Source organism: Semicossyphus pulcher, unplaced genomic scaffold (genome assembly GCF_022749685.1).
Source record: "Semicossyphus pulcher isolate SPU_LCO1_2020_fin unplaced genomic scaffold, fSemPul1.0.p SCAF_21, whole genome shotgun sequence".
NCBI classification, from domain to species: domain Eukaryota; kingdom Metazoa; phylum Chordata; class Actinopteri; order Labriformes; family Labridae; genus Semicossyphus; species Semicossyphus pulcher.
The window spans coordinates 20892745-20912086 of NW_027211695.1; the positions used below are offsets into that span (position 1 = coordinate 20892745).

The 19342-nt window shown below is 48.2% G+C and overlaps 6 protein-coding genes across 6 annotated transcripts; all 6 read right to left on the reverse strand.

The window, feature by feature from the left end:
* Nucleotides 1-2081: 2081 nt before the first annotated feature.
* Nucleotides 2082-3017, reverse strand: LOC138600595 (probable serine/threonine-protein kinase clkA; the record flags this gene model as incomplete). Its single annotated transcript, XM_069672054.1, is given in 1 exon segment — nucleotides 2082-3017. A coding segment is annotated over 1 exon segment (936 nt), but the record flags the coding sequence as incomplete, so codon positions are not given.
* A 1266-nt stretch (nucleotides 3018-4283) lies between these two features.
* On the reverse strand, nucleotides 4284-7145 carry LOC138600444 (probable cyclin-dependent serine/threonine-protein kinase DDB_G0292550; the record flags this gene model as incomplete). The annotated part of the gene is given in 3 exon segments (XM_069671869.1): nucleotides 4284-5810; nucleotides 6556-6698; nucleotides 6773-7145. Coding segments are annotated over 3 exon segments (2043 nt in total), but the record flags the coding sequence as incomplete, so codon positions are not given.
* A 400-nt stretch (nucleotides 7146-7545) lies between these two features.
* LOC138600445 (putative uncharacterized protein DDB_G0286901) lies at nucleotides 7546-9686 on the reverse strand (the record flags this gene model as incomplete). The annotated part of the gene is given in 5 exon segments (XM_069671870.1): nucleotides 7546-7692; nucleotides 7695-8420; nucleotides 8422-8553; nucleotides 9142-9252; nucleotides 9285-9686. Coding segments are annotated over 5 exon segments (1518 nt in total), but the record flags the coding sequence as incomplete, so codon positions are not given.
* Nucleotides 9687-12215: 2529 nt separating this feature from the next.
* On the reverse strand, nucleotides 12216-16187 carry LOC138600447 (probable cyclin-dependent serine/threonine-protein kinase DDB_G0292550; the record flags this gene model as incomplete). The annotated part of the gene is made up of 3 exons (XM_069671871.1): nucleotides 12216-12791; nucleotides 13041-13860; nucleotides 14767-16187. Coding segments are annotated over 3 exons (2817 nt in total), but the record flags the coding sequence as incomplete, so codon positions are not given.
* Nucleotides 16188-16955: 768 nt separating this feature from the next.
* On the reverse strand, nucleotides 16956-17378 carry LOC138600448 (nuclear transcription factor Y subunit alpha-like; the record flags this gene model as incomplete). Its single annotated transcript, XM_069671872.1, has 1 exon — nucleotides 16956-17378. A coding segment is annotated over one exon (423 nt), but the record flags the coding sequence as incomplete, so codon positions are not given.
* A 777-nt stretch (nucleotides 17379-18155) lies between these two features.
* LOC138600597 (probable serine/threonine-protein kinase clkA) lies at nucleotides 18156-19064 on the reverse strand (the record flags this gene model as incomplete). The annotated part of the gene is made up of 1 exon (XM_069672056.1): nucleotides 18156-19064. A coding segment is annotated over one exon (909 nt), but the record flags the coding sequence as incomplete, so codon positions are not given.
* Nucleotides 19065-19342: the final 278 nt, after the last annotated feature.

The window sequence follows — 19342 nt, forward strand, 5'->3', positions numbered from 1 at the left end:
TAGCAACTGTTGTTGTTGTTGGAGCAGCTGTTGTGGTTGTTGGAGTGGCCGTTGTTGTTGGTGCAATTGTAGTTGGAGTGGCCGTTGTTGTTGGAGCAACTGTTGTTGTTGTTGGAACAGCTGTTGTGGTTGTTGGAGCAGCTGTTGTTGTTGTTGGAGAAACTGTTGTTGTTGTTGGAGCGGCTGTTGTGGTAGTTGGAGCCACTGTTGTGGTAGTTGGAGCAACTGTTGTTGTTGTTGGAGCAGCTGTTGTTGTTGTTGGAGTTGCCGTTGTTGTTGGAGCAGCTGTTGTTGTTGTAGCAACTGTTGTTGTTGTTGGAGCAGCTGTTGTTGTTGTTGGAGCAGCTGTTGTGGTTATTGGAGCGACTGTTGTTGTTGGAGCAGCTGTTGTTGTTGTTGGAGTGGCCGTTGTTGTTGGTGCAATTGTAGTTGGAGTGGCCGTTGTTGTTGGAGCAACTGTTGTTGTTGTTGGAGCAGCTGTTGTTGTTGGAGCAGCTGTTGTTGTTGTTGGAGCTGCTGTTGTTGATGGAACAGCTGTTGTGGTTGTTGGAGCAGCTGTTGTTGTTGTTGGAGCAACTGTTGTGGTAGTTGGAGCCACTGTTGTTGTTGTTGGAGCAGCTGTTGTTGTTGGAGCAGCTGTTGTGGTTGTTGGAGCAGCTGTTGTTGTTGGAGAAGCTGTTGTTGTTGTTGGAGCAGCTGTTGTGGTTGTTGGAGCAACTGTTGTTGTTGTTGGAGCAGCTGTTGTGGTAGTTGGAGCCACTGTTGTTGTTGTTGGAGCAGCAGTTGTTGTTGGAGCAGCTGTTGTGGTTGTTGGAGCAGCTGTTGTTGTTGTTGGAGCAACTGTTGTTGTTGTTGGAGCAGCTGTTGTTGTTGGAGCAGCTGTTGTGGTTGTTGGAGCAGCTGTTGTTGTTGTTGGAGCAACGGTTGTTGTTGTTGGAGCGGCTGTTGTGGTAGTTGGAGCCACTGTTGTGGTTGTTGGAGCCACTGTTGTTGTTGGAGCAGCCGTTGTTGTTGGAGTAGCTGTTGTTGTTGTTGGAACAGCTGTTGTTGTTTTTGGAGCAGCTGTTGTTGTTGTCGCAGCTTTTGTTGTTGTTGGAGCAGCTGTTGTTGTTGTTGGAGCAGCTGTTGTTGTTGGAGCAGCTGTTGTGGTTGTTGGAGCAGCTGTTGTTGTTGTTGTAGCAACTGTTGTTGTTGTTGGAGCAGCTGTTGTGGTTGTTGGAGTGGCCGTTGTTGTTGGTGCAATTGTAGTTGGAGTGGCCGTTGTTGTTGGAGCAACTGTTGTTGTTGTTGGAACAGCTGTTGTGGTTGTTGGAGCAGCTGTTGTTGTTGTTGGAGAAACTGTTGTTGTTGTTGGAGCGGCTGTTGTGGTAGTTGGAGCCACTGTTGTGGTAGTTGGAGCAACTGTTGTTGTTGTTGGAGCAGCTGTTGTTGTTGTTGGAGTTGCCGTTGTTGTTGGAGCAGCTGTTGTTGTTGGAGCAGCTGTTGTGGTTGTTGGAGCAGCTGTTGTTGTTGTTGGAGCAGCTGTTGTGGTTATTGGAGCGACTGTTGTTGTTGGAGCAGCTGTTGTTGTTGTTGGAGCAGCTGTTGATGTTGTATCAGCCGTTGTTGTTGGAGTAGCTGTTGTTGTTGGAGCAACTGTTGTTGTTGCTGGAGCAGCTGTTGTTGTTGTTGGAGCAGCTGTTGTGGTTGTTGGAGCAGCTGTTGTTGTTGTTGGAGCAACGGTTGTTGTAGTTGGAGCGGCTGTTGTGGTAGTTGGAGCCACTGTTGTGGTTGTTGGAGCCACTGTTGTTGTTGTTTGAGCAGCTGTTGTTGTTGTTGGAGCAGCTGTTGTTGTTGTTGGAGCAACGGTTGTTGTTGTTGGAGCGGCTGTTGTGGTAGTTGGAGCCACTGTTGTGGTTGTTGGAGCCACTGTTGTTGTTGGAGCAGCCGTTGTTGTTGGAGTAGCTGTTGTTGTTGTTGGAACAGCTGTTGTTGTTGTTGGAGCAGCTGTTGTTGTTGTCGCAGCTTTTGTTGTTGTTGGAGCAGCTGTTGTTGTTGTTGGAACAGCTGATGTGGTTGTTGGAGCAGCTGTTGTTGTTGTTGTAGCAACTGTTGTTGTTGTTGGAGCAGCTGTTGTGGTTGTTGGAGTGGCCGTTGTTGTTGGTGCAATTGTAGTTGGAGTGGCCGTTGTTGTTGGAGCAACTGTTGTTGTTGTTGGAACAGCTGTTGTGGTTGTTGGAGCAGCTGTTGTTGTTGTTGGATTAACTGTTGTGGTAGTTGGAGCCACTGTTGGTGTTGTTGGAGCAGCTGTTGTTGTTGGAGCAGCTGTTGTTGTTGTTGGAGCAGCTGTTGTTGTTGGAACAGCTGTTGTGGTTGGAGCAGCCATTGTTGTTGGAGTAGCTGTTGTTGTTGTTGGAGCAGCTGTTGTGGTTGTTGGAGCAACTGTTGTTGTTGTTGGAGCAGCTGTTGTGGTAGTTGGAGCCACTGTTGTTGTTGTTGGAGCCACTGTTGTTGTTGTTGGAGCAGCTGTTGTTGTTGGAGCAGCTGTTGTGGTTGTTGGAGCAGCTGTTGTTGTTGTTGGAGCAACTGTTGTTGTTGTTGGAGCGGCTGTTGTGGTAGTTGGAGCCACTGTTGTGGTAGTTGGAGCAACTGTTGTTGTTGTTGGAGCAGCTGTTGTTGTTGTTGGAGTTGCCGTTGTTGTTGGAGCAGCTGTTGTTGTTGGAGCAGCTGTTGTGGTTGTTGGAGCAGCTGTTGTTGTTGTTGGAGCAGCTGTTGTTGTTGTTGGAGCAGCTGTTGTGGTTATTGGAGCGACTGTTGTTGTTGGAGCAGCTGTTGTTGTTGTTGGAGCAGCTGTTGATGTTGTATCAGCCGTTGTTGTTGGAGTAGCTGTTGTTGTTGGAGCAACTGTTGTTGTTGTTGGAGCAGCTGTTGTGGTTGTTGGAGCAGCTGTTGTTGTTGTTGGAGCAACGGTTGTTGTTGTTGGAGCGGCTGTTGTGGTAGTTGGAGCCACTGTTGTTGTTGTTGGAGCCACTGTTGTTGTTGGAGCAGCCGTTGTTGTTGGAGTAGCTGTTGTTGTTGTTGGAACAGCTGTTGTTGTTGTTGGAGCAGCTGTTGTTGTTGTCGCAGCTTTTGTTGTTGTTGGAGCAGCTGTTGTTGTTGTTGGAGCAGCTGTTGTTGTTGGAGCAGCTGTTGTGGTTGTTGGAGCAGCTGTTGTTGTTGTTGTAGCAACTGTTGTTGTTGTAGGAGCAGCTGTTGTGGTTGTTGGAGTGGCCGTTGTTGTTGGTGCAATTGTAGTTGGAGTGGCCGTTGTTGTTGGAGCAACTGTTGTTGTTGTTGGAGCAGCTGTTGTTGTTGTTGGAGCTGTTGTTGTTGTTGGGGCAGCTGTTGTTGTTGTCGCAGCTTTTGTTGTTGTTGGAGCAGCTGTTGTTGTTGTTGGAGCAGCTGTTGTTGTTGGAGCAGCTGTTGTGGTTGTTGGAGCAGCTGTTGTTGTTGTTGTAGCAAGTGTTGTTGTTGTTGGAGCAGCTGTTGTTGTTGTTGGAGCAGCTGTTGTTGTTGTTGGAGCAACTGTTGTTGTTGTTGGAGCTGTTGTTGTTGTTGGAGCAGCTGTTGTTGTTGTTGGAGCAACGGTTGTTGTTGGAGCAGCTGTTGATGTTGTTGGAGCAGCTGTTGTTGTTGGAACAGCTGTTGTGGTTGTTGGAGCAGCTGTTGTTGTTGTTGGATTAACTGTTGTGGTAGTTGGAGCCACTGTTGTTGTTGTTGGAGCAGCTGTTGTTGTTGTTGGAGCAGCTGTTGTTGTTGGAACAGCTGTTGTGGTTGTTGGAGCAGCTGTTGTTGTTGTTGGAGCAACTGTTGTGGTAGTTGGAGCCACTGTTGTTGTTGTTGGAGCAGCTGTTGTGGTTGTTGGAGCAGCTGTTGTTGTTGTTGTTGGAGAAGCTGTTGTTGTTGTTGGAGCAGCTGTTGTGGTTGTTGGAGCAACTGTTGTTGTTGTTGGAGCAGCAGTTGTTGTTGGAGCCACTGTTGTGGTAGTTGGAGCAACTGTTGTTGTTGTTGGAGCAGCTGTTGTTGTTGTTGGAGTTGCCGTTGTTGTTGGAGCAGCTGTTGTTGTTGGAGCAGCTGTTGTGGTTGTTGGAGCAGCTGTTGTTGTTGATGTAGCAACTGTTGTTGTTGTTGGAGCAGCTGTTGTTGTTGTTGGAGCAGCTGTTGTGGTTATTGGAGCGACTGTTGTTGTTGGAGCAGCTGTTGTTGTTGTTGGAGCAGCTGTTGATGTTGTATCAGCCGTTGTTGTTGGAGTAGCTTTTGTTGTTGGAGCAGCTGTTGTTGTTGGAGCAACTGTTGTTGTTGCTGGAGCAGCTGTTGTTGTTGTTGGAGCAGCTGTTGTGGTTGTTGGAGCAGCTGTTGTTGTTGTTGGAGCAACGGTTGTTGTTGTTGGAGCGGCTGTTGTGGTAGTTGGAGCCACTGTTGTGGTTGTTGGAGCCACTGTTGTTGTTGTTTGAGCAGCTGTTGTGGTAGTTGGAGCCACTGTTGTGGTTGTTGGAGCCACTGTTGTTGTTGGAGCAGCCGTTGTTGTTGGAGTAGCTGTTGTTGTTGTTGGAACAGCTGTTGTTGTTGTTGGAGCAGCTGTTGTTGTTGTCGCAGCTTTTGTTGTTGTTGGAGCAGCTGTTGTTGTTGTTGGAGCAGCTGTTGTTGTTGGAGCAGCTGTTGTGGTTGTTGGAGCAGCTGTTGTGGTTGTTGTAGCAACTGTTGTTGTTGTTGGAGCAGCTGTTGTGGTTGTTGGAGTGGCCGTTGTTGTTGGTGCAATTGTAGTTGGAGTGGCCGTTGTTGTTGGAGCAACTGTTGTTGTTGTTGGAGCAGCTGTTGTTGTTGTTGGAGCTGTTGTTGTTGTTGGGGCAGCTGTTGTTGTTGGAACAGCTGTTGTGGTTGTTGGAGCAGCTGTTGTGGTAGTTGGAGCCACTGTTGTGGTAGTTGGAGCAACTGTTGTTGTTGTTGGAGCACCTGTTGTTGTTGTTGGAGCAGCTGTTGTTGTTGGAGCAGCTGTTGTTGTTGTTGGAGCAGCTGTTGTTGTTGGAACAGCCGTTGTCGTTGGAGCAGCCGTTGTTGTTGGAATAGCTGTTGTTGTTGTCGCAGCTTTTGTTGTTGTTGGAGCAGCTGTTGTTGTTGTTGGAGCAGCTGTTGTTGTTGGAGCAGCTGTTGTGGTTGTTGGAGCCACTGTTGTTGTTGTTGGAGCAGCTGTTGTTGTTGGAGCAACGGTTGTTGTTGTTGGAGCGGCTGTTGTGGTAGTTGGAGCCACTGTTGTTGTTGGAGCAGCCGTTGTTGTTGGAGTAGCTTTTGTTGTTGTTGGAGCAGCTGTTGTTGTTGTTGTAGCAACTGTTGTTGTTGTTGGAGCAGCTGTTGTTGTTGTTGGAGCAGCTGTTGTGGTTATTGGAGCGACTGTTGTTGTTGGAGCAGCTGTTGTTGTTGTTGGAGTGGCCGTTGTTGTTGGTGCAATTGTAGTTGGAGTGGCCGTTGTTGTTGGAGCAACTGTTGTTGTTGTTGGAGCAGCTGTTGTTGTTGTTGGAGCAACTGTTGTTGTTGTTGGAGCTGTTGTTGTTGTTGGAGCAGCTGTTGTTGTTGTTGGAGCAACGGTTGTTGTTGGAGCAGCTGTTGATGTTGTTGGAGCAGCTGTTGTTGTTGGAACAGCTGTTGTGGTTGTTGGAGCAGCTGTTGTTGTTGTTGGATTAACTGTTGTGGTAGTTGGAGCCACTGTTGTTGTTGTTGGAGCAGCTGTTGTTGTTGTTGGAGCAGCTGTTGTTGTTGGAACAGCTGTTGTGGTTGTTGGAGCAGCTGTTGTTGTTGTTGGAGCAACTGTTGTGGTAGTTGGAGCCACTGTTGTTGTTGTTGGAGCAGCTGTTGTGGTTGTTGGAGCAGCTGTTGTTGTTGTTGTTGGAGAAGCTGTTGTTGTTGTTGGAGCAGCTGTTGTGGTTGTTGGAGCAACTGTTGTTGTTGTTGGAGCAGCAGTTGTTGTTGGAGCCACTGTTGTGGTAGTTGGAGCAACTGTTGTTGTTGTTGGAGCAGCTGTTGTTGTTGTTGGAGTTGCCGTTGTTGTTGGAGCAGCTGTTGTTGTTGGAGCAGCTGTTGTGGTTGTTGGAGCAGCTGTTGTTGTTGATGTAGCAACTGTTGTTGTTGTTGGAGCAGCTGTTGTTGTTGTTGGAGCAGCTGTTGTGGTTATTGGAGCGACTGTTGTTGTTGGAGCAGCTGTTGTTGTTGTTGGAGCAGCTGTTGATGTTGTATCAGCCGTTGTTGTTGGAGTAGCTGTTGTTGTTGGAGCAGCTGTTGTTGTTGGAGCAACTGTTGTTGTTGCTGGAGCAGCTGTTGTTGTTGTTGGAGCAGCTGTTGTGGTTGTTGGAGCAGCTGTTGTTGTTGTTGGAGCAACGGTTGTTGTTGTTGGAGCGGCTGTTGTGGTAGTTGGAGCCACTGTTGTGGTTGTTGGAGCCACTGTTGTTGTTGTTTGAGCAGCTGTTGTGGTAGTTGGAGCCACTGTTGTGGTTGTTGGAGCCACTGTTGTTGTTGGAGCAGCCGTTGTTGTTGGAGTAGCTGTTGTTGTTGTTGGAACAGCTGTTGTTGTTGTTGGAGCAGCTGTTGTTGTTGTCGCAGCTTTTGTTGTTGTTGGAGCAGCTGTTGTTGTTGTTGGAGCAGCTGTTGTTGTTGGAGCAGCTGTTGTGGTTGTTGGAGCAGCTGTTGTGGTTGTTGTAGCAACTGTTGTTGTTGTTGGAGCAGCTGTTGTGGTTGTTGGAGTGGCCGTTGTTGTTGGTGCAATTGTAGTTGGAGTGGCCGTTGTTGTTGGAGCAACTGTTGTTGTTGTTGGAGCAGCTGTTGTTGTTGTTGGAGCTGTTGTTGTTGTTGGGGCAGCTGTTGTTGTTGGAACAGCTGTTGTGGTTGTTGGAGCAGCTGTTGTGGTAGTTGGAGCCACTGTTGTGGTAGTTGGAGCAACTGTTGTTGTTGTTGGAGCACCTGTTGTTGTTGTTGGAGCAGCTGTTGTTGTTGGAGCAGCTGTTGTTGTTGTTGGAGCAGCTGTTGTTGTTGGATCAGCCGTTGTGGTTGGAGCAGCCGTTGTTGTTGGAATAGCTGTTGTTGTTGTCGCAGCTTTTGTTGTTGTTGGAGCAGCTGTTGTTGTTGTTGGAGCAGCTGTTGTTGTTGGAGCAGCTGTTGTGGTTGTTGGAGCCACTGTTGTTGTTGTTGGAGCAGCTGTTGTTGTTGGAGCAACGGTTGTTGTTGTTGGAGCGGCTGTTGTGGTAGTTGGAGCCACTGTTGTTGTTGGAGCAGCCGTTGTTGTTGGAGTAGCTTTTGTTGTTGTTGGAGCAGCTGTTGTTGTTGTTGTAGCAACTGTTGTTGTTGTTGGAGCAGCTGTTGTTGTTGTTGGAGCAGCTGTTGTGGTTATTGGAGCGACTGTTGTTGTTGGAGCAGCTGTTGTTGTTGTTGGAGTGGCCGTTGTTGTTGGTGCAATTGTAGTTGGAGTGGCCGTTGTTGTTGGAGCAACTGTTGTTGTTGTTGGAGCAGCTGTTGTTGTTGTTGGAGCAACTGTTGTTGTTGTTGGAGCTGTTGTTGTTGTTGGAGCAGCTGTTGTTGTTGTTGGAGCAACGGTTGTTGTTGGAGCAGCTGTTGATGTTGTTGGAGCAGCTGTTGTTGTTGGAACAGCTGTTGTGGTTGTCGGAGCAGCTGTTGTTGTTGTTGGATTAACTGTTGTGGTAGTTGGAGCCACTGTTGTTGTTGTTGGAGCAGCTGTTGTTGTTGGAACAGCTGTTGTGGTTGTTGGAGCAGCTGTTGTTGTTGTTGGAGCAACTGTTGTGGTAGTTGGAGCCACTGTTGTTGTTGTTGGAGCAGCTGTTGTGGTTGTTGGAGCAGCTGTTGTTGTTGTTGTTGGAGAAGCTGTTGTTGTTGTTGGAGCAGCTGTTGTGGTTGTTGGAGCAACTGTTGTTGTTGTTGGAGCAGCAGTTGTTGTTGGAGCCACTGTTGTGGTAGTTGGAGCAACTGTTGTTGTTGTTGGAGCAGCTGTTGTTGTTGTTGGAGTTGCCGTTGTTGTTGGAGCAGCTGTTGTTGTTGGAGCAGCTGTTGTGGTTGTTGGAGCAGCTGTTGTTGTTGATGTAGCAACTGTTGTTGTTGTTGGAGCAGCTGTTGTTGTTGTTGGAGCAGCTGTTGTGGTTATTGGAGCGACTGTTGTTGTTGGAGCAGCTGTTGTTGTTGTTGGAGCAGCTGTTGATGTTGTATCAGCCGTTGTTGTTGGAGTAGCTGTTGTTGTTGGAGCAGCTGTTGTTGTTGGAGCAACTGTTGTTGTTGCTGGAGCAGCTGTTGTTGTTGTTGGAGCAGCTGTTGTGGCTGTTGGAGCAGCTGTTGTTGTTGTTGGAGCAACGGTTGTTGTTGTTGGAGCGGCTGTTGTGGTAGTTGGAGCCACTGTTGTGGTTGTTGGAGCCACTGTTGTTGTTGGAGCAGCCGTTGTTGTTGGAGTAGCTGTTGTTGTTGTTGGAACAGCTGTTGTTGTTGTTGGAGCAGCTGTTGTTGTTGTCGCAGCTTTTGTTGTTGTTGGAGCAGCTGTTGTTGTTGTTGGAGCAGCTGTTGTTGTTGTTGGAGCAGCTGTTGTTGTTGGAGCAGCTGTTGTGGTTGTTGGAGCCACTGTTGTTGTTGTTGGAGCCACTGTTGTTGTTGTTGGAGCAGCTGTTGTTGTTGGAGCAACGGTTGTTGTTGTTGGAGCGGCTGTTGTGGTAGTTGGAGCCACTGTTGTTGTTGGAGCAGCCGTTGTTGTTGGAGTAGCTTTTGTTGTTGTTGGAGCAGCTGTTGTTGTTGGAGCAGCTGTTGTTGTTGTTGTAGCAACTGTTGTTGTTGTTGGAGCAGCTGTTGTTGTTGTTGGAGCAGCTGTTGTGGTTATTGGAGCGACTGTTGTTGTTGGAGCAGCTGTTGTTGTTGTTGGAGTGGCCGTTGTTGTTGGTGCAATTGTAGTTGGAGTGGCCGTTGTTGTTGGAGCAACTGTTGTTGTTGTTGGAGCAGCTGTTGTTGTTGGAGCAGCTGTTGTTGTTGTTGGAGCTGCTGTTGTTGTTGGAACAGCTGTTGTTGTTGTTGGAGCAGCTGTTGTTGTTGTTGGAGCAACTGTTGTGGTAGTTGGCGCCACTGTTGTTGTTGTTGGAGCAGCTGTTGTTGTTGGAGCAGCTGTTGTGGTTGTTGGAGCAGCTGTTGTTGTTGGAGAAGCTGTTGTTGTTGTTGGAGCAGCTGTTGTGGTTGTTGGAGCAACTGTTGTTGTTGTTGGAGCAGCTGTTGTGGTAGTTGGAGCCACTGTTGTTGTTGTTGGAGCAGCAGTTGTTGTTGGAGCAGCTGTTGTGGTTGTTGGAACCACTGTTGTTGTTGTTTGAGCAGCTGTTGTTGTTGTCGCAGCTTTTGTTGTTGTTGGAGCAGCTGTTGTTGTTGTTGGAGTTGCCGTTGTTGTTGGAGCAGCTGTTGTTGTTGGAGCAGCTGTTGTGGTTGTTGGAGCAGCTGTTGTTGTTGATGTAGCAACTGTTGTTGTTGTTGGAGCAGCTGTTGTTGTTGTTGGAGCAGCTGTTGTTGTTGTTGGAGCAACGGTTGTTGTTGTTGGAGCGGCTGTTGTGGTAGTTGGAGCCACTGTTGTGGTTGTTGGAGCCACTGTTGTTGTTGGAGCAGCCGTTGTTGTTGGAGTAGCTGTTGTTGTTGTTGGAACAGCTGTTGTTGTTGTTGGAGCAGCTGTTGTTGTTGTCGCAGCTTTTGTTGTTGTTGGAGCAGCTGTTGTTGTTGGAGCAGCTGTTGTGGTTGTTGGAGCAGCTGTTGTTGTTGTTGTAGCAACTGTTGTTGTTGTTGGAGCAGCTGTTGTGGTTGTTGGAGTGGCCGTTGTTGTTGGTGCAATTGTAGTTGGAGTGGCCGTTGTTGTTGGAGCAACTGTTGTTGTTGTTGGAGCAGCTGTTGTTGTTGTTGGAGCTCTTGTTGTTGTTGGAGCAGCTGTTGTTGTTGGAACAGCTGTTGTGGTTGTTGGAGCAGCTGTTGTGGTAGTTGTAGCCACTGTTGTGGTAGTTGGAGCAACTGTTGTTGTTGTTGGAGCAACTGTTGTTGTTGTTGGAGCTGTTGTTGTTGTTGGAGCAGCAGTTGTTGTGGGAACAGCTGTTGTGGTTGTTGGAGCAGCTGTTGTGGTTGTTGGAGCAACTGTTGTTGTTGTTGGACTGGCCGTTGTTGTTGGAGCCACTGTTGTGGTTGTTGGAGCAGCTGTTGTGGTTGTTGGAGCAGCTGTTGTTGTTGTTGGAGCAACTGTTGTTGTTGTTGGAGCGGCTGTTGTGGTAGTTGGAGCCACTGTTGTTGTTGTTGGAGCCACTGTTGTTGTTGTTGGAGCAGCTGTTGTTGTTGGAGCAGCTGTTGTTGTTGTTGGAGCAACTGTTGTTGTTGTTGGAGCAGCTGTTGTTGTTGTTGGAGCAGCTTTTGTTGTTGTTGGAGCAGCTGTTGTTGTTGGAGCAGCTGTTGTTGTTGTTGGAGCAGCTGTTGTTGTTGGAACAGCTGTTGTGGTTGTTGGAGCAGCTGTTGTTGTTGTTGGAGCAACTGTTGTGGTTGTTGGAGCCACTGTTGTTGTTGTTGGAGCCACTGTTGTTGTTGTTGGAGCAGCTGTTGTTGTTGGAGCAGCTGTTGTTGTTGATGTAGCAACTGTTGTTGTTGTTGGAGCAGCTGTTGTTGTTGTTGGAGCAGCTGTTGTTGTTGTTGGAGCAACGGTTGTTGTTGTTGGAGCGGCTGTTGTGGTAGTTGGAGCCACTGTTGTGGTTGTTGGAGCCACTGTTGTTGTTGGAGCAGCCGTTGTTGTTGGAGTAGCTGTTGTTGTTGTTGGAACAGCTGTTGTTGTTGTTGGAGCAGCTGTTGTTGTTGTCGCAGCTTTTGTTGTTGTTGGAGCAGCTGTTGTTGTTGTTGGAGCAGCTGTTGTTGTTGTTGGAGCAGCTGTTGTTGTTGGAGCAGCTGTTGTGGTTGTTGGAGCCACTGTTGTTGTTGTTGGAGCAACGGTTGTTGTTGTTGGAGCGGCTGTTGTGGTAGTTGGAGCCACTGTTGTTGTTGGAGCAGCCGTTGTTGTTGGAGTAGCTTTTGTTGTTGTTGGAGCAGCTGTTGTTGTTGGAGCAGCTGTTGTTGTTGTTGTAGCAACTGTTGTTGTTGTTGGAGCAGCTGTTGTTGTTGTTGGAGCAGCTGTTGTGGTTATTGGAGCGACTGTTGTTGTTGGAGCAGCTGTTGTTGTTGTTGGAGCTGCTGTTGTTGTTGGAACAGCTGTTGTTGTTGTTGGAGCAGCTGTTGTTGTTGGTGCAATTGTAGTTGGAGTGGCCGTTGTTGTTGGAGCAACTGTTGTTGTTGTTGGAGCAGCTGTTGTTGTTGGAGCAGCTGTTGTTGTTGTTGGAGCTGCTGTTGTTGTTGGAACAGTTGTTGTTGTTGTTGGAGCAGCTGTTGTTGTTGGAGAAGCTGTTGTTGTTGTTGGAGCAGCTGTTGTGGTTGTTGGAGCAGCTGTTGTGGTAGTTGGAGCCACTGTTGTTGTTGTTGGAGCAGCAGTTGTTGTTGGAGCAGCTGTTGTGGTTGTTGGAACCACTGTTGTTGTTGTTTGAGCAGCTGTTGTTGTTGTCGCAGCTTTTGTTGTTGTTGGAGCAGCTGTTGTTGTTGTTGGAGTTGCCGTTGTTGTTGGAGCAGCTGTTGTTGTTGGAGCAGCTGTTGTGGTTGTTGGAGCAGCTGTTGTTGTTGATGTAGCAACTGTTGTTGTTGTTGGAGCAGCTGTTGTTGTTATTGGAGCAGCTGTTGTGGTTATTGGAGCGACTGTTGTTGTTGGAGCAGCTGTTGTTGTTGTTGGAGCAGCTGTTGTGGTTATTGGAGCGACTGTTGTTGTTGTCGCAGCTTTTGTTGTTGTTGGAGCAGCTGTTGTGGTTGTTGGAGCAGCTGTTGTTGTTGTTGGAGCAACGGTTGTTTTTGTTGGATCGGCTGTTGTGGTAGTTGGAGCCACTGTTGTGGTTGTTGGAGCCACTGTTGTTGTTGTTTGAGCAGCTGTTGTTGTTGTTGGAGCAGCTGTTGTTGTTGTTGGAGCAACGGTTGTTGTTGTTGGAGCGGCTGTTGTGGTAGTTGGAGCCACTGTTGTGGTTGTTGGAGCCACTGTTGTTGTTGGAGCAGCCGTTGTTGTTGGAGTAGCTGTTGTTGTTGTTGGAACAGCTGTTGTTGTTGTTGGAGCAGCTGTTGTTGTTGTCGCAGCTTTTGTTGTTGTTGGAGCAGCTGTTGTTGTTGGAGCAGCTGTTGTGGTTGTTGGAGCAGCTGTTGTTGTTGTTGTAGCAACTGTTGTTGTTGTTGGAGCAGCTGTTGTGGTTGTTGGAGTGGCCGTTGTTGTTGGTGCAATTGTAGTTGGAGTGGCCGTTGTTGTTGGAGCAACTGTTGTTGTTGTTGGAGCAGCTGTTGTTGTTGTTGGAGCTCTTGTTGTTGTTGGAGCAGCTGTTGTTGTTGGAACAGCTGTTGTGGTTGTTGGAGCAGCTGTTGTGGTAGTTGTAGCCACTGTTGTGGTAGTTGGAGCAACTGTTGTTGTTGTTGGAGCACCTGTTGTTGTTGTTGGAGCTGTTGTTGTTGTTGGAGCAGCAGTTGTTGTGGGAACAGCTGTTGTGGTTGTTGGAGCAGCTGTTGTGGTTGTTGGAGCAACTGTTGTTGTTGTTGGAGCGGCTGTTGTTGTTGGAGCAGCTGTTGTGGTTGTTGCAGCAGCTGTTGTGGTTGTTGGAGCAACTGTTGTGGTTGTTGGAACGGCTGTTGTGGTTGTTGGAGCCACTGTTGTTGTTGTTGTTGGACTGGCCGTTGTTGTTGGAGCCACTGTTGTTGTTGGAGCAGCTGTTGTGGTTGTTGGAGCAGCTGTTGTTGTTGTTGGAGCAACTGTTGTTGTTGTTGGAGCGGCTGTTGTGGTAGTTGGAGCCACTGTTGTTGTTGTTGGAGCCACTGTTGTTGTTGTTGGAGCAGCTGTTGTTGTTGGAGCAGCTGTTGTGGTTGTTGGAGCAACTGTTGTTGTTGTTGGAGCAGCTGTTGTTGTTGTTGGAGCAGCTTTTGTTGTTGTTGGAGCAGCTGTTGTTGTTGGAGCAGCTGTTGTTGTTGTTGGAGCAGCTGTTGTTGTTGGAACAGCTGTTGTGGTTGTTGGAGCAGCTGTTGTTGTTGTTGGAGCAACTGTTGTGGTTGTTGGAGCCACTGTTGTTGTTGTTGGAGCCACTGTTGTTGTTGTTGTAGCAGCTGTTGTTGTTGGAGCAGCTGTTGTGGTAGTTGGAGCAGCTGTTGTTGTTGTTGGAGAAACGGTTGTTGTTGTTGGAGGGGCTGTTGTGGTATTTGGAGCCACTGTTGTTGTTGGAGCAGCCGTTGTTGTTGGAGTAGCTGTTGTTGTTGTTGGAGCAGCTGTTGTTGTTGTTGTTGGAGCAGCTGTTGTTGTTGTCACAGCTTTTGTTGTTGTTGGAGCAGCTGTTGTTGTTGTTGGAGCAGCTGTTGTTGTTGTTGGAGCAGCTGTTGTTGTTGGAACAGCTGTTGTGGTTGTTGGAGCAGCTGTTGTTGTTTTTTGAGCAACTGTTGTGGTAGTTGGAGCCACTGTTGTTGTTGTTGGAGCCACTGTTGTTGTTGTTGGAGCAGCTGTTGTTGTTGGAGCAGCTGTTGTGGTTGTTGGAAAAATTGTTGTTGTTGTTGGAGCGGCTGTTGTGGTAGTTGGAGCCACTGTTGTTGTTGTTGGAGCCACTGTTGTTGTTGTTGGAGCAGCTGTTGTTGTTGTTGGAGCAGCTGTTGTTGTTGGAACAGCTGTTGTGGTTGTTGGAGCAGCTGTTGTTGTTGTTTGAGCAACTGTTGTTGTTGTTGGAACGGCTGTTGTAGTTGTTGGAGCAACTGTTGTTGTTGTTGGAGCAGCTGTTGTTGTTGGAGCAGCTGTTGTGGTTGTTGCAGCAGCTGTTGTTGTTGTTGGAGCAACTGTTGTGGTAGTTGGAGCCACTGTTGTTGTTGTTGGAGCAGCTGTTGTGGTTGTTGGAGCAGCTGTTGTTGTTGTTGTTGGAGAAGCTGTTGTTGTTGTTGGAGCAGCTGTTGTGGTTGTTGGAGCAACTGTTGTTGTTGTTGGAGCAGCTGTTGTGGTAGTTGGAGCCACTGTTGTTGTTGTTGGAGCCACTGTTGTTGTTGTTGGAGCAGCAGTTGTTGTTGGAGCCACTGTTGTGGTAGTTGGAGCAACTGTTGTTGTTGTTGGAGCAGCTGTTGTTGTTGTTGGAGTTGCCGTTGTTGTTGGAGCAGCTGTTGTTGTTGGAGCAGCTGTTGTGGTTGTTGGAGCAGCTGTTGTTGTTGATGTAGCAACTGTTGTTGTTGTTGGAGCAGCTGTTGTTGTTGTTGGAGCAGCTGTTGTGGTTATTGGAGCGACTGTTGTTGTTGGAGCAGCTGTTGTTGTTGTTGGAGCAGCTGTTGATGTTGTATCAGCCGTTGTTGTTGGAGTAGCTGTTGTTGTTGGAGCAGCTGTTGTTGTTGGAGCAACTGTTGTTGTTGCTGGAGCAGCTGTTGTTGTTGTTGGAGCAGCTGTTGTGGTTGTTGGAGCAGCTGTTGTTGTTGTTGGAGCAACGGTTGTTTTTGTTGGATCGGCTGTTGTGGTAGTTGGAGCCACTGTTGTGGTTGTTGGAGCCACTGTTGTTGTTGTTTGAGCAGCTGTTGTTGTTGTTGGAGCAGCTGTTGTTGTTGTTGGAGCAACGGTTGTTGTTGTTGGAGCGGCTGTTGTGGTAGTTGGAGCCACTGTTGTGGTTGTTGGAGCCACTGTTGTTGTTGGAGCAGCCGTTGTTGTTGGAGTAGCTGTTGTTGTTGTTGGAACAGCTGTTGTTGTTGTTGGAGCAGCTGTTGTTGTTGTCGCAGCTTTTGTTGTTGTTGGAGCAGCTGTTGTTGTTGGAGCAGCTGTTGTGGTTGTTGGAGCAGCTGTTGTTGTTGTTGTAGCAACTGTTGTTGTTGTTGGAGCAGCTGTTGTGGTTGTTGGAGTGGCCGTTGTTGTTGGTGCAATTGTAGTTGGAGTGGCCGTTGTTGTTGGAGCAACTGTTGTTGTTGTTGGAGCAGCTGTTGTTGTTGTTGGAGCTCTTGTTGTTGTTGGAGCAGCTGTTGTTGTTGGAACAGCTGTTGTGGTTGTTGGAGCAGCTGTTGTGGTAGTTGGAGCCACTGTTGTGGTAGTTGGAGCAACTGTTGTTGTTGTTGTTGGAGCACCTGTTGTTGTTGTTGGAGCTGTTGTTGTTGTTGGAGCAGCAGTTGTTGTGGGAACAGCTGTTGTGGTTGTTGGAGCAGCTGTTGTGGTAGTTGGAGCCACTGTTGTGGTAGTTGGAGTAACTGTTGTTGTTGTTGGAGCAGCTGTTGTTGTTGTTGGAGTTGCCGTTGTTGTTGGAGCAGCTGTTGTTGTTGGAGCCACTGTTGTGGTTGTTGGAGCAGCTGTTGTTGTTGATGTAGCAACTGTTGTGGTTGTTGGAGCAGCTGTTGTGGTTGTTGGAGCAACTGTTGTTGTTGTTGGAGCGGCTGTTGTTGTTGTTGGAGCAACTGTTGTTGTTGTTGGAGCGGCTGTTGTGGTAGTTGGAGCCACTGTTGTTGTTGTTGGAGCCACTGTTGTTGTTGTTGGAGCAGCTGTTGTTGTTGGAGCAGCTGTTGTGGTTGTTGGAGCAGCTGTTGTTGTTGTTGGAGCAGCTGTTGTTGTTGTTGGAGTGGCCGTTGTTGTTTGTGCAATTGTAGTTGGAGTGGCCTTTGTTGTTGGAGCATCTGTTGTTGTTGTTGGAGCAGCTGTTGTTGTTGTTGGAACGGCTGTTGTGGTTGTTGGAGCCACTGTTGTTGTTGTTGTTGGACTGGCCGTTGTTGTTGGAGCCACTGTTGTTGTTGGAGCAGCTGTTGTGGTTGTTGGAGCAGCTGTTGTTGTTGTTGGAGCAACTGTTGTTGTTGTTGGAGCGGCTGTTGTGGTAGTTGGAGCCACTGTTGTTGTTGTTGGAGCCACTGTTGTTGTTGTTGGAGCAGCTGTTGTTGTTGGAGCAGCTGTTGTGGTTGTTGGAGCAGCTGTTGTTGTTGTTGGAGCAGCTGTTGTTGTTGTTGGAGTGGCCGTTGTTGTTTGTGCAATTGTAGTTGGAGTGGCCTTTGTTGTTGGAGCATCTGTTGTTGTTGTTGGAGCAGCTGTTGTTGTTGTTGGAGCAACTGTTGTTGTTGTTGGAGCTGTTGTTGTTGTTGGAGCAGCTGTTGTTGTTGTCGCAGCTTTTGTTGTTGTTGGAACGGCTGTTGTTGTTGTTGGAGCAGCTGTTGTTGTTGTTGGAGCAGCTGTTGTTGTTGGAGCAGCTGTTGTGGTTGTTGCAGCAGCTGTTGTTGTTGTTGGAGCAACTGTTGTGGTTGTTGGAACGGCTGTTGTGGTTGTTGGAGCCACTTTTGTTGTTGTTGTTGGACTGGCCGTTGTTGTTGGAGCAACTGTTGTTGTTGTTGGAGCGGCTGTTGTGGTAGTTGGAGCCACTGTTGTGGTAGTTGGAGCAACTGTTGTTGTTGTTGGAGCAGCTGTTGTTGTTGTTGGAGCAGCTGTTGTTGTTGGAGCAGCTGTTGTGGTTGTTGGAGCAGCTGTTGTTGTTGTTGTAGCAACTGTTGTTGTTGTTGGAGCAGCTGTTGTTGTTGTTGGAGCAGCTGTTGTTGTTGTTGGAGTGGCCGTTGTTGTTGGTGCAATTGTAGTTCGAGTGGCCGTTGTTGTTGGAGCAACTGTTGTTGTTGTTGGAGCAGCTGTTGTTGTTGTTGGAGCTGTTGTTGTTGTTGGAGCAGCTGTTGTTGTTGGAACAGCTGTTGTGGTTGTTGGAGCAGCTGTTGTGGTAGTTGGAGCCACTGTTGTGGTAGTTGGAGCAATTGTTGTTGTTGTTGGAGCAGCTGTTGTTGTTGTTGGAGCTGTTGTTGTTGTTGGAGCAGCTGTTGTTGTTGGAACAGCTGTTGTGGTTGTTGGAGCAGCTGTTGTGGTAGTTGGAGCCACTGTTGTAGTAGTTGGGGCAACTGTTGTTGTTGTTGGAGCAGCTGTTGTTGTTGTTGGAGTTGCCGTTGTTGTTGGAGCAGCTGTTGTGGTTGTTGGAGCGGCTGTTGTTGTTGATGTAGCAACGGTTGTGGTTGTTGGAGCAGCTGTTGTTGTTGTTGTTGGAGCAACTGTTGTGGTTGTTGGAACGGCTGTTGTTGTTGTTGGAGCCACTGTTGTTGTTGTTTGAGCAGCTGTTGTGGTAGTTGGAGCCACTGTTGTGGTTGTTGGAGCCACTGTTGTTGTTGTTGTTTGAGCAGCTGTTGTTGTTGTTGGAGCAGCTGTTGTTGTTGTTGGAGCAACGGTTGTTGTTGTTGGAGCGGCTGTTGTGGTAGTTGGAGCCACTGTTGTGGTTGTTGGAGCCACTGTTGTTGTTGGAGCAGCCGTTGTTGTTGGAGTAGCTGTTGTTGTTGTTGGAACAGCTGTTGTTGTTGTTGGAGCAGCTGTTGTTGTTGTCGCAGCTTTTGTTGTTGTTGGAGCAGCTGTTGTTGTTGGAGCAGCTGTTGTGGTTGTTGGAGCAGCTGTTGTTGTTGTTGTAGCAACTGTTGTTGTTGTTGGAGCAGCTGTTGTGGTTGTTGGAGTGGCCGTTGTTGTTGGTGCAATTGTAGTTGGAGTGGCCGTTGTTGTTGGAGCAACTGTTGTTGTTGTTGGAGCAGCTGTTGTTGTTGTTGTTGGAGCAGCTGTTGTTGTTGGAGCAGCTGTTGTTGTTGGAACAGCTGTTGTGGTTGTTGGAGCAGCTGTTGTGGTAGTTGGAGCCACTGTTGTGGTAGTTGGAGCAACTGTTGTTGTTGTTGGAGCACCTGTTGTTGTTGTTGGAGCTGTTGTTGTTGTTGGAGCAGCAGTTGTTGTGGGAACAGCTGTTGTGGTTGTTGGAGCAGCTGTTGTGGTAGTTGGAGCCACTGTTGTGGTAGTTGGAGTAACTGTTGTTGTTGTTGGAGCAGCTGTTGTTGTTGTTGGAGTTGCCGTTGTTGTTGGAGCAGCTGTTGTTGTTGGAGCAGCTGTTGTGGTTGTTGGAGCAGCTGTTGTTGTTGATGTAGCAACTGTTGTGGTTGTTGGAGCAGCTGTTGTGGTTGTTGGAGCAACTGTTGTTGTTGTTGGAGCGGCTGTTGTTGTTGGAGCAGCTGTTGTGGTTGTTGCAGCAGCTGTTGTGGTTGTTGGAGCAACTGTTGTGGTTGTTGGAACGGCTGTTGTGGTTGTTGGAGCCACTGTTGTTGTTGTTGTTGGACTGGCCGTTGTTGTTGGAGCCACTGTTGTTGTTGGAGCAGCTGTTGTGGTTGTTGGAGCAGCTGTTGTGGTTGTTGGAGCAACTGTTGTTGTTGTTGGAGCGGCTGTTGTGGTAGTTGGAGCCACTGTTGTTGTTGTTGGAGCCACTGTTGTTGTTGTTGGAGCAGCTGTTGTTGTTGGAGCAGCTGTTGTGGTTGTTGGAGCAGCTGTTGTTGTTGTTGGAGCAGCTGTTGTTGTTGTTGGAGTGGCCGTTGTTGTTTGTGCAATTGTAGTTGGAGTGGCCTTTGTTGTTGGAGCATCTGTTGTTGTTGGAGCAGCTGTTGTGGTTGTTGGAAAAACTGTTGTTGTTGTTGGAGCGGCTGTTGTGGTAGTTGGAGCCACTGTTGTTGTTGTTGGAGCCACTGTTGTTGTTGTTGGGGCAGCTGTTGTTGTTGTTGGAGCAGCTGTTGTTGTTGGAGCAGCTGTTGTTGTTGGAACAGCTGTTGTGGTTGTTGGAGCAGCTGTTGTTGTTGTTTGAGCAACTGTTGTTGTTGTTGGAACGGCTGTTGTAGTTGTTGGAGCAACTGTTGTTGTTGTTGGAGCAGCTGTTGTTGTTGGAGCAGCTGTTGTGGTTGTTGCAGCAGCTGTTGTTGTTGTTGGAGCAACTGTTGTGGTTGTTGGAACGGCTGTTGTGGTTGTTGGAGCCACTGTTGTTGTTGGAGCAGCTGTTGTGGTTGTTGGAGCAGCTGTTGTTGTTGTTGGAGCAACTGTTGTTGTTGTTGGAGCGGCTGTTGTGGTAGTTGGAGCCACTGTTGTGGTAGTTGGAGCAACTGTTGTTGTTGTTGGAGCAGCTGTTGTGGTTGTATGAGTTGCCGTTGTTGTTGGAGCAGCTGTTGTTGTTGTTGGAGCAGCTGTTGTTGTTGATGTAGCAACTGTTGTTGTTGTTGGAGCAGCTGTTGTTGTTGTTGGAGCAGCTGTTGTGGTTATTGGAGCGACTGTTGTTGTTGGAGCAGCTGTTGTTGTTGTTGGAGCAGCTGTTGTGGTAGTTGGAGCAGCTGTTGTTGTTGTTGGAGCAACGGTTGTTGTTGTTGGAGCGGCTGTTGTGGTAGTTAGAGCCACTGTTGTTGTTGGAGCAGCCGTTGTTGTTGGAGTAGC